General features: G+C 37.6%; 1 protein-coding gene across 1 annotated transcript in view; it reads left to right on the top strand.

Annotated features, from left to right (window-relative positions):
- The first annotated feature begins 8,152 nt into the window (after window positions 1–8,152).
- Window positions 8,153–13,017, top strand: part of Gcsaml (germinal center-associated, signaling and motility-like) — a 20,666-nt gene continuing 15,801 nt past the window's right edge. Inside the window, exon 1 of the mRNA XM_013015607.1 lies at window positions 8,153–8,236. Within this exon, the coding sequence (XP_012871061.1) occupies window positions 8,208–8,236 (29 nt within the window). The 5' untranslated portion in view covers window positions 8,153–8,207. The remainder of the gene's footprint in view (window positions 8,237–13,017) is intronic.

The following is a 13,017-nucleotide window of genomic DNA, read 5'->3' as shown; positions in this document are numbered from 1 at the left end:
ATGCTATAAGACAGTCAATACTTCACTAAGGATTGGTAATGTTTATTAATTTGGTGTATGGAGCATTGTAAAACAGGTCAGTTATGTGATGTAAAAACTGTTCAAATACGTTTAATCTTCAAGTCAGTGACAGCAGACCTGCTAGAGTAGTCAGCTTAGCAGATGTCTAAGGATGCATTCTTAAGTCACTCTAAGTCAAAATATGTTTGAATCAGAAAAAATATTCTTTTTTTGTTTTCATTAGAAGTTAGTAATCAAAGAAGTGAGGATAGGCTGTGTGGGGGTGGTACATATGTATAGTTGAGACCCTATCTAAAAAGCAAATTAAAAGCAAAAATTTGAATTCAAATGCAACTGATAAATACATGTCTAGCAAGTGGGAGGCCCTGCGTTCAATCCCAGTACCACCCCACCAAATAAATAGGATGGCATATGCCTTAGGGTAGAAATATAAGCTGACCCACAAAGAGAAAAGTATTTTTAAAAAGGCTTTATAGTCCTAAGTAAGCTCCTTGGAGTACTCAGGACTGGGACAGGATGGAGGGAGGGTGTATTCAGGGGAGTAAAAGTACAGGGGAAGCAGCTTGGGGTTTCATTTCCCTGTTGGATAATTACAATGCCATTGTAATGTATTCACAGTTTCTTTCTTATTAATAGAAGATTATTTTATATTTCTATGCTGTCAAACAGTGTTTATAAAGCATGAAAAGCAATTTTCTCTCAGCAAGGATTTATTTTATAATGATGAAGGTAGTCTGAAATATTGGTTCATTATACTAATTTTGGCACATAATGCTACAGTATTTTTTTTCTGGTCCTGGGGCTTGAACTTGGGGCCTGAGCTCTGTTCTTGACCCTGTCTGTGCTCAAGGCTAGTGCTCTACTACTTGAGCCACAGCACCACTTCCAGCTTTTGCTGTTTCTGTGGTACTGAGTAAACAAACCCAGGGCTTCATACGTGCTAGGCAGGCACTCTACCACTGAGCTACATTCCCAGCCCTGCTGGAGACTTTTTTGATGCAATCATTGGTGTATAAACATTTTCTTGGTTGAATATGATTTTTTAAAATTAAATTGTTTTTTCTTGCCGGTCGTGGGGCTTGAACTTGGACCTGGACGCTGTCCCTCAGTTCTCAAGCTCAAGACTAATGCTCTAACACTTGAGCCATAGTGCCACTTCTGTTTTTTTTTTAATGAGTGGTTTATTGGAGATAAGAGTGTCAGGGACTTTTCCTGCCCAGACTGGCTTTAAACCAGGGTCCCCAGATCTCAGCCTCCTGAATAGCTAGGATTACAGGAGTGAGCCACCAGAGCCCAGCGATTATTTTTATTATTGTAAAATATATATAGCCTATGAATACAAATTCATTCATTGGTATAAACTTTGGTGACAAACATTTTTCTTAATAGGATAAAATTATTTTTAATATGATAGAACGCAGGTAACATATACCATTATCTTATTTTAAAGTGTTTCGCCTGTCGAATTAAGTACATTTGCAGCATAATACAACATTCATTAGTATCTAGTTTCCAAAGGTGTGCATCCCTTTTTCCTATTTTAGATAGCCCATACAATGGAATTGTACAATATTTGAGTTTTGTGAATGGTTTCTTTCACTCCATATATTTTCATGGTTTGTCTATGTTCTCTTCTGTCAGTAATTTATTATCTTTTATAGCTGAGATAACATTTCATTCCATGGCTCTATATTCAGTGTTTAAAGTTGTAGAACTAAAGATATGTTGCTAACAGCAATTTGGGACAGCATGGTGAGATACCGGAGGCAAAGAAATGAGAAACGACACAGAGAAATATAGAAGCAGTGGGTAATGGAGAGCCCAAGGCTCACCAGCTCTTGAAACTCGTTTCCTTAAACAAGTTAATATTTATTATGTTTAATACAGAGAAACTTAACATGAGTATGTGCAGAAAACAAGTCATCTATACTGTTATTTCAATCTAGAGACAGTTTGTGTACATAATGAACAGCTGGCTCTCTTAGTGTTTTGAGAGTGAAGACTGCAACCAAGGTATAATTCAAACGTGTATTCGACTTTAACTTTCAAAGTCCAGCTTCAGCTCTTCCAACACTAAGGAAAGGGGTGGCATTCCAGCCTCTTACTCCTCTCCAGAGCTGTTTCAACATTTCCATGGCAAGTTCTTAATGGTCTGAGATAGTTGAGGTGGCATTTCAATCTCTCGACCTTTTCCAGGCCTCACAGCTCAGCTTCAGAATTCCCTACAAAGTTAGGAAGTGCATATTCTGCAACCGGATGTACAACTTTATCAATCATTAGTAATAATTTATCCATGTCTACAAGGTTACCTCCAATTTTACTAGGATGTAAACATTCAGTTTTCTGAAGTTGCTATGTCTTGGTGTCAAAATTAAAACAAAGGACATTAGGCATTCAAAACCAAGCCAAGTTTATCCCCTGATAGCCCATGGACTACACACCAGTGACAAAGTACACTGAGTAGATTATTGAGGGAAATGTTCCTGTGAGGTTATGGAAAGGGTGCTTGGGATAGATGTGCAGAAGGAAGGTGGGAAATTTCCATTCTGGAAGGACAAAATGAAGCCACAGTTCTACACTCCACCTGTTTGGCTAAACCAGATTGCATCATTCACCAGCTGGGAAAATGATTGGTTAGGCCCTGATAGTAAAGGGGATGGGGAAAAAGCCCTCCCCAAGTTTTTCAATAGTGTTAACCTGTGCTTTTGCATCCATACCATGCTTGTTACAGAATAGCTTTTGCTGGACAACAGCACTGAATGAACTCTTTGAGTTGATAAAGTTGGGCAAAGGTTGTCATGGTGGGTAGATTGGTGATGTGCAAAGATACTGTAAGCTCAAAGGCACATTCCTCATGATTCCAATTATGATAGGAAGAAAAAATTTTAGCATAATTGGAATCAGCCAGTAATAATCATTTTACCTTTTCTTCAAACTGAGATAATTTGTCATTCAATACGATTTAAAGAAAATGATAAAAGTCTTCTACCATTCTGTGGGCTGTCTTGCTAGCTGTGTCCCTTGGCATGCAGAATTTCTTCTGTTTGATGCAATCCCATTTATCCAGCCTTTCTTTGATTTGTTGTGATTCTGGATTTTAGGACATTTTGACCCATGTCTAGGAGTCCTATTGTTACCCTTCCCTGTAATATTTTCATTGTATCTGGCCTTACATTGAGGTCAATTTAGAACTGATTCTGGTACAGGGTGATATATAAGGATCTAGCTTCAGTTCTCTGTATGTGGATAGCTGTTTTTGCCAGCACCATTTGTTCAAAAGGCTAGCTTTCTTCCAATCTATGTTTATTTTTGCTTCCTTATCAAATATTAGGTGGCTATACATCTGTGGTTCATTTCTGGGTTTGTTATTATGTTTCATTGGTCCTCAGGCTTATTCTTGTGCCAGTATCAACCTGTTTTTTTATTTTTATCAGTTGCTGGGCTTCAAGTTAGGGCCTGGATGATGTCTGTGAGCTTTTTCACTCAAGGCTATAACTCTACCACTTTGAGCCACAACACCTCTTCCAGTGTTCTGGTGGATAATTGGTGATAAAAATCTCATGGAATTTCCTGCTTGGACTGGCTATGAACTGTGATCCTCAGATCTCAGCCTCCTGAGTAGCTAGGATTATAGGTCTTAGCCATCAGTGCATGGCTTGCTGTTTCTTTTTTTAAAATTACTATGGCTTTGTAATGGAAGTTGAAATTTGCTATTGATACTCCTCCAGCACTGTTCTTTCAGCTAAACATTGCTTTTGCTATTCAGGGTATTTTATTAGTTTATATGAAATTTGGATTTAATTCTCTATTTCACTGAAGAATGTTGTTGGGATCTTGATGGCTATTTCATTGAATTTTACTCAATATATATCAGACAAGGGCCTTATATCTCAAATGTTCTTAGAGGTAAAATAATTACCTCCTCCTCCAATAAGCTCCCAATTAAGAAATCAGCTAAAGACTTAAAGAAAGAATTCTCAGAAGAAGAAGTAACAATGGTCAATAGATACATGAAGAAATATTCAATATCTCTGTTCATAGTAGAAATGCAAATCAAAACAATGTTGAGGTTACACCTCACCCCAGTTAGAATGGTCATTATCAAGAAATCTAAAAATAACAGATGGTGGTGGGGGTGTAGCCAAAAGGGAACTCTATTACACTGTTTGTGGGAATGTTAACTAGTTCAACCACTCTGGAAAATAGTGTGGAGGTTCCTCAAAAATTCATCATAGAGCTTCCCTTGACATGCAATTCCACTTCTGGGCATTTATCCAATAAAACACAAACAAGGCCACATTAAAGCCACCAGCACAACCATGTTCATTGTATCATTGTTTACCATAGCTAAGATATGGAATCAAAGCAGATGACTCTCAGTGGACAAATAGATCAAGAAAATGTATATAAACAATGGAATTCTATGCTTTCATCAGAAAAAATGATACTGTACCATTTGTAAGGAAATGGAAAGACATGGAAAATGTATGTTAAGTAAAGTAAGCAGGACCCAAAGAAACATAGGTTGCATTGTTTTTCTCATTTGTGGTAAGTAGAATATGCCTACATATCTGCAAGTAAACACAATGCATGGTAAAAGAAAAAAATACTTGGAGATGATAAATCAAACAGGACTCTGGATATTCACACAGTGAGAAGATATTATTAGGAGAGGATCACAAAGGCCCAATAGCTATGTGCATCTGATTATATAAAATAATATTCATCAAAGTGAATTCCAGGAAATGGAAACAAGAGTTTTTTCTCTTTGTTGCTGTTTTTCCTTTTCTTTTTGTTTCATTTGTTCATTTATCTGTCTTTGGGAGGGTAAGGAAGGGCACCAACTGTGGGACAGTAAAATAATGCAGCAATGATACTAGATACTCTGTTGAAAATGAACTACACAACTTGTGGGTGGAAATGGTAGGGAAACACTGGGAGAGACATGTAGTCTTTATCTGATTTATGTAACTCTTCTGTATATCTTTACAATAACAATAAATAAGTTAAAACAAACTTTAATGAAGCACTGACACTGAAGGCATTTGAAGCCAAACAACTAATTTCTTTGATTATTAGCTTTTCTAATGCTTAATTCTCATTTTATTGGCCCTCATGTTAAATGCTCTTGACAGTAAATAAATAAATAAAACAAGATACAAAGAGACACAGGAAGCTGTTGAAGGTGATGGATATGCTTATTTTACTTGTTATAATAATAATTATTTTAATGTTAATACATATACAGATGTATGTGGATGCCCAAACTTACCAAATTGTGATATTAATTATATTTAGATTTTATATATCAATTATGTCTAAATAAAACTGAAAAACAAACTTTCCTTAAAAACAAACATCTTTAGATGAGATGAGAAAGACATATGCAAAGCATAATCTCCATTGGGGAACATTTAAACCATTGGGTATGTTCATGTTTTCACACACATGCATCATTTGTGGTAAGTAGAACGTGCATCAAAGTACTCAGGAAGAAACCAGATGTGGTGACTCATACCTGCAAATGTACCTACTTTAGAGGCTGCTATCAGGGCCAGCCTACGCAAAAAAGTTCACAAGTTAAAACAAAAAAAGTTGGGTATGGTGGTATGCACCTGTCATCCCAGCTACACAGGAAACACAAATAGTAAGATTTTAGTCCAGGCTAGCCTTGGCATAAAAGCTAGACCCTATCTGAAAAATAAGAAAATAAAAAGCTAAGGGTATGGCTCAAGTGGTACAGCACCTGTCTTGTGAGTGCAAAGCAAACCCCAGTAACAAACCAACAAAACAAAAATCACAAAAGCAAAATGAAAACCATCTGAAGGAGTTTGGAAGTTCCCAACTCATGGAGAATGTGAAATGTTTATAGGAGCTCAAAGTGCTTATCATCCTGATTTTGTCACTATACATTGTACAACTGTATTGAATAATCATAACATACCTCACATAAATGTACAAATATCACTTCTACATAAAATTGATATAAGAAGAAGGAATCAATGGGACTAGGATTCTAAGATTTTTAAATGTTATTTTTGTTTTTCTTAGTTATATCTTCTGGATTTCCCCACATCATGCATATAGTAATAAAATAAGCAGAAAAAAAGAAAATAGCACTTGTTATTAAATATCAGGTACAGAAAGCACAAATAGGGTACTACCTCTTGATTTTCAGTGCAAATAATGATTTCAATATCTTCATCAGATGCATGAAACACAAACTTGTTAGAAGACAAGAAACCAAGTTAAAGAAATGAAAGAGAAGAGCAAGCTAGCAGGACTATCAATTGAGAAGATATACATAAGGTAGAAAAATTGTATCAGGCTAGCAAATTAAGACATCATTTCTGAAAAGACAAGGGACTATGATTCATCATAGGACACTTAGAATATATGTGAAATTGAGCATTATGATTATCTATTGAGCTCAGTCAACAGTAACAGCTATCATGTTGGAAGAGTTTACAGTGTACCCCAAATCCCTTTCTTTACTTTCATCCGATCTACAGATGAAGAACTTGAGGGCTAGGAGGTTCATTGCTTAGTGGGAGAGTTAGTTCCTGTCGTTTGCCAGCTTAGTTCATACTAGCGTGGGACAGATGTCTCAGCGGGATACCTTTTGTGTTGCCTTGCCTCTGTTGTTCAGTGTCTGAGACACCTGAATAGGCCTCCTTAATTGAGCACTTGGGGAGGGATGAATTTATCTGTGAGAAATCAGATGAGAGAAAGAATGCTTTATGGCCACAGTTCTCCAATTTCAGCACAGAATAGGAATCCAGTCCCAGGTTTTGGATTCTGCAGTTCTGAGGAGTTGATGATTCCTACTGTGATGACCTAGCTGCTGGTCCAGGAGACACATTGTAGTACAGCTGGCTTGGTTCCAGGTGCCATAGGGACTCTGGGATTCCAGGTGCTCCTCACTTTGAGGCTTTTCACAAAGTTCAAGCACTGACTTGTGGTAGACAGAGTCAGATTTGACATTTTGGCCGGATTCTCAGGTTATATGCATACATGCACAAGTTTGGAAGGCAGTGCTGTAATAGGTTCCCAAATATGACTTTGGAAAACTGAACCAAGGTGTGGCATTCAGTGTATTTCTTTTCTTAATATATATACATTTTATTGTAAAGATACTGTACAGAGGGGTTACAGTTACATGAGTAAGGTAATGAGTACATTTCCTATCGAGCATTGTTATGCGTTGGCAAAATAGTAATGCAGAACTTATACATTATGGTACAGCACTAAAGACTTCCAATGCTCCCACTGGTGGGGATGGAAAAATTCAGTTTTAGTTTCCCCATCAGGAAAACTGTTGGAATAGGTGAGTGTGATCTATGTTTATACTGCAAATTAATTCCACAATGGCCAAAACTGAGGGAAACTAGCCTTGGGCAGTGGGTAACGAATAATGAAAAATGAATAAGCCACTTGCCTGTCCACACTGCAGTGCTCAGAGTCCGCTGTTAGCTGATGGCCTGCTGCTGATACTGTGGCCTTGACTTTATCTCTAGGGACAAGTCTGTCCTGTGGCTGAGTGGGTGGTGTCCGGGAGGAAATACAGGGCCAGATGGTGAAGAGAGTCTATCACACTTGCACTCTTCCTGTTTGCCACATTAGCCTTGGAGCTGACTACTAAAAAAACCTTTGTTTCTCTAACTACCTCAACAGCCTTGCTTTCTCTGCTTCTTTTACTGCTTCCCATTTTGTCTCCAAGGAAAACAAAATGTTGATCCGTGATTTAATTGTCATAACCAGAGACAATGAATTTTTTATTATCCCAGGAAAACACTTTGTCTTTGAAAGAGAACAGCATATGGAATCTGGAGGGTTCAGATTCCTTAGGAATAAGCAAATCCTTACCCTTTCACCTGAGACTTCCTTGAAGCAAAATGACTGTTACATTTACTGTGTCATGTTTCAACTGGACTCCCCCTCCCCCGTACCACATGTGCTATGCACATATTATGCATTTCCCTTGTCTTCTTTTCCCCTCCCCTTAAAAACTGGTTTGTGCCTCCTCTATCATATCCAGTCCTCTGGCAGCTTGTGATTGGCTAAATCATAAGCCAATGAGGTCAGATGCAACATCCTGCCTTAAGCTTTTGACCTAGTGTTGCTTCCTCAAGAGAGGTGTAAAACCTAGAAACAGAGAAGAAGAGCAGTCGAGTCCCAGTGAGAGGATGGGAAACTCTCTCCTGAGAGATCTCAGGTGAGTCCTGACTGAATGCTGTCTTCCTTGGGAGAAAGCTGAGAATGAATTTGTAGCAAGGGTGGACTTTAAGAAGATTGAATCTGAGGATGATCTCCTTAAAAGACCAGGGGCTGTGGCCAAGGGTCAAAGTGCTAGCCTTGAACACAAAGTGAGTTAGGGGTTACATGCAGGCTCTGAGTTCAAACCTCAGGACTGGCCAAAAGAAATGGGTTTCAATTCAGCATGTCAGTTTATGAGTATAATGTATCTTGAGCAATGATATTCCTTCCATTATTCTTCCTCATCTTTCCTTTCTCTCTGTTTTTCCTGAAGTTTGAATTTAAATTTGAATTCTGTATCTTACCTGGAGGTTCTAGACCTGATCACTTAGATCTTTCAGCTCCTCTTTTCTGTTATCTGGAGATCCAGGGCTTATCATCCTATCTGTTGGCTTCATGAAGTCAACATGAGAATGGCAGTTCCTGAAAAGCATGTTCACAAAATATGTGCTTTTGGTTGGAGTAATGCTTTTCAGTGATTTTTAGTTCTTCAGTCTTTGAATGGTTGGGGCTAATGTATATTATGTATATAACATCATAGAGCATTTTCATTGCTCTGAAAACATGCTGTTGGTCCATCCATTCATTCCTCCTCTGCTCAAGCCCCTGAAAAATCACTGATCTTTTACTGTCTCTTTAGTTTTACTTTCATGGCATATAGTTATAATGTTTGGTAGATAGAATGTTTGGTTGTTTTCTTTCACTTGGTAATATACATTAGTGTAAGAAAATTACACAGGTGTTCTCCATTACTTGAAATGAACCACAAAGCTCTGATTATTTGAGAGCATCCTTCTCTAGAATTTGTGTCCTTGAAGAGAGTGGATTTATGTTATATTTCATACCTCTGGAACAGGAGAGTCTACCTGTAGAGGACAATGAGGCATACAGTACAACCTTCTGCAGATTGTTTATATGCAGTGTGAAAACACTAAGCACAAAGTAGTAAAGATTTTTCTTTTGTAAACTTATAGCTGATGCATGAATTGCATACAGAATGCAGGGGTCCTTTTTGTCATTGATCTCTCTGCTCATCTATCTAAGTGATATTGGTACATACTATGCAAACGTACCTTAATAAACTAAGAATAATGCAGCAATTTCTTAGTAATGAGACAAAAGCTACTGAATTATCAGGCGATAGGATTTTAATTGTCTTTAGTATTTGTTCATGTCTAGATAATGCTAATTTTTCAAAAGTGAGAATTTAGTGTATGGAAATATCACATTAATTACAATAATACGTATAATCAATATATGTTAAGCCAACAATTTAAAGTAAGATTAATCATACAAAATTCATATTGCCGTCGGTAGAATCACATACTGTCCAGATTTCTTTAGGCAGCATAAAACTTATTTCTTGAAGGAATTCATGGAGCTGGGGGTATAGCTTAGTGGTGGAGTGTTGCTTGGCCATGGCTTCAATATCCAGCATAGAAAAAATTTTATTTAATATCCATCCTTGTTCATATGATAACTATTCTGTAAAAATCATCTAATCCTCATTCATTCACTCAGTCAGGAGTAATGTAATCTTAGGAAATCATGGAAGGCTCCAAGCAAATAAGGCTCTATGTCTCTACTATTGTCTTGAAGAAAGATATTAAACCAAAATAAAGAAAAAGAAAATGATTCTTAAGATTGAATCTGCTCAATGCTCCATCATTTGACCGTTTCTTTTAAGAGTCTGCTGGAAACTAAGTTCTAGGTGCCAGAGATTGAAGCAATGGAGGCCATGTTGAAGGGGATGGAGCCATGGGCTTTCTAAATATGACGGAGCCTCTTTTTGTATTCGCTTTAGTAAATAATTAAGCAGGAGTGATATTTTAACTTTTTAGTGTTTTACAAAATGATTAGAAAAAAGAGAGTATATTAGATTCTTTCTTAATAAGCTGCAGTGAAAAATTTTTGTACAATTTCTCATAAAGTTGATGGTACACTAAAAATGAGCAGAGAGGAGCTGAACTGCTGGGCAGGGTCTAAGAGCACTGAGGCCCACATCTACCAGATAAGATTGAAAGTCCTGAGTCCAGACTTGCTAAATCATAAGACTTCTATGGTCTCTGTCTACCACAAAAAGTAAAATGGTGAGAGGGTCTACAACTACTGAGACAAGCAGGTGTAGTAACTAGGCTTCTCAGTGCTCCTAAAGCCATATAGTGGCTTTAGCTAACAGCCAGAAGTGGGTATTATACAAAAACAAGGTAATACTCCATAGGGAAAGCAGCCCAGAGGTGAATAACTGACCCCATCTACCAGAGATTCCAATGAGTCTCCACCTTTATCTGAGAAGTGCGGGGGATCAGATCTCATGCCCTGGGCACGTGGGCAAATGCTGGGCTACTGAGCCATACACTAAATTTAGTGGTGAGAAATAGCATCCCAACTCAGTCACTAACACTGTTCTTCCTGAACATTAGGACTGCTTCAGTGGATAGATTCTTGGTTTGGTGATTCTTAGTCACAAATGCACAAATTCCAGTTCAGAAATATGGCAAAACACAACAAAACGAAAGGTAGGGTGGACCTCCAAAACTGGAAAACCCTAATAACAAGGACTAATAATATTAAATATTAAATAATATTAAAATAGATACAAAAATTAAAGAGAACATGAACAAATACTTGAATGAATTCCAAGAAAACCTAAAGAGATGAATGAAAGTAGAAAGATAAGGCAAGAGATGAAAAAGGAAAGGTATTGAAATATTTAGACATTCAGAAATAGATCAAGTTGAACTGTTGGAATTGGAAAACTCACAAGATACAACAACTTGAAGTCCCTTCAGTAGACTGAATCAAATTGAAAACAGGCCATGAGGGATAGAAGGAAAAGCAGAGGTATTAGAGCATTCAGATGAAAGCAGATAAAAGAACTTAAAGAAATACAAACAAAACATGTGATATCTCTTGGACATCATTAAAAGTTAACAATCTATAAATCATCAGCACAGAAGAAGGACAAGAGGTTTGAGCCATGTCACAGAAAACAAAATCATAGCAGTAAAAGTCCAAATCTTGAGAAAGAGATGGGTGTCTAGGTACAATAGGCTTTAGAACTCCAAACAGAACAATCTTTCACATATCATATTAAAACGTCAAACATACATAATGAGGAAAGATCATTCACAGCTGAGGCAGACAGAAGCACAGAGTCACCTATAAGGCAAATATAGAAGAATAACAGATTTCCTGTTTTTAAATTTTTTATTATAAAGATAATGTACAGAGGGGTTACAGTTACATGAGTAAGGTAATGAGTACATTTCCTATCTAGCATTGTTACCCTGTCCTTTTTCCCCTACCATCCCTTCCCTGCCCACCTCTATTTCCCATCCCGAAGTTGTAAAGTTTGTTTTCAAAATAGAGTCTTGTATGTCTCATTGTTAAAATGGGTCAACCTGTATTCTTTTTTTTTGGGTCTGGTCGTGGGGCCTGAACTCTGGGCTCAAGGCTAGCGCTCTACCACTTGAGCCACAGCGCCACTTACCCACTTTTTTCTTTTTGCTTATGTGGTGCTGAGGAATTGAACCCAGGGCCTCATGCATGCAAGGCAAGTGCTCTACCAGTGAGCCACCTTCCCAGCCCTCAACCTGTATTCTTATTTCAGCATCTTGTTATTTCTCTTCCCTTTCCCAAATTAGAAAAATGTATATACAAGATTCAGGGCACCAGAATCAAATACAATGACAACAGGGGTTATACCATAGGGGAAAACTATACAAAAGCAACAAAAACCCCACATAGTACATTAAAAACAACAGGAACAAATAAACAAACCTCTTGTGTCCATATCTTGGGGTTCATTTCACTTAGCATCATCTTATAAGGTCATCAGTACATAGTTTTTGACCTTTTTCAGTTTGTCTGGTAAGATTATCCTAGGTGTATACTAGTTATTGCAAATAAGGGAAACCATGGGACCATGTTTCTTTGGGTGTGGCTTATTATATTTAATATAATTTTTTCCAAGTCTTAATGGAGACCTTAGAAGCAGAGAGGGATTAGAATGATGGCACTAAAACAACTCTCAGTATAGATTACTGTACCCAGCAAGGGTATCCATATTAAAGAAGAAATAAAACCTTGAGTAATAAACAAAAGCTAAAGCAGTTTATGACTAGTAAACCAGCACTGCAGAGCAACATAGTGAAGGGAGACCTGCACAGAAGAGACAAACACACCCAAAGATATGGAAAAAGAAAACTCTTACTAGAAATGTATATAAGCAAATGAAGACTTAGGGAAAATCAAACTATAAAGCAAAAGAATGACGGGAATTATTACATAACCTTCATTAGTAATGAAATGGGAATTTCATTAACTGAATGTTAATAGTCTCAATTCTACATTCAAGGACACAGTATGGTGGAATGGATTAAAACACAAGACTTTAGTAAGTCACTAGTGGCTCTCACCTATAACCCTAGAAACTCAGGAAGCTGAAATCTGAGGATCATGGTTCAAAGCCAGACTGGGCAGGAAAGTCTGTAACATTCATCTCCAATTAGCCACCAATAAGATGGAAGTTGAGTTGCGGCTCAAGAGGTAGAGTGTCAGTTTTGAGTAAAAATGCTCAAGGACAAGTATCAGTTTAAGCTTCTGTACTAGTACCAATCAATCACCACACACACACACACACACACACACACACACACACAGACACATACACACACGCGCGCACACACACACACACACACACACAGACACATACACACACGCACACACACACACACA

This window comes from Dipodomys ordii, unplaced genomic scaffold, assembly GCF_000151885.1.
Source record: "Dipodomys ordii isolate 6190 unplaced genomic scaffold, Dord_2.0 Scaffold27, whole genome shotgun sequence".
Lineage (NCBI taxonomy): Eukaryota > Metazoa > Chordata > Mammalia > Rodentia > Heteromyidae > Dipodomys > Dipodomys ordii.
Note: the sequence above shows the minus strand (reverse complement) of the source record. Positions and strands in the feature narration are given on the sequence as shown.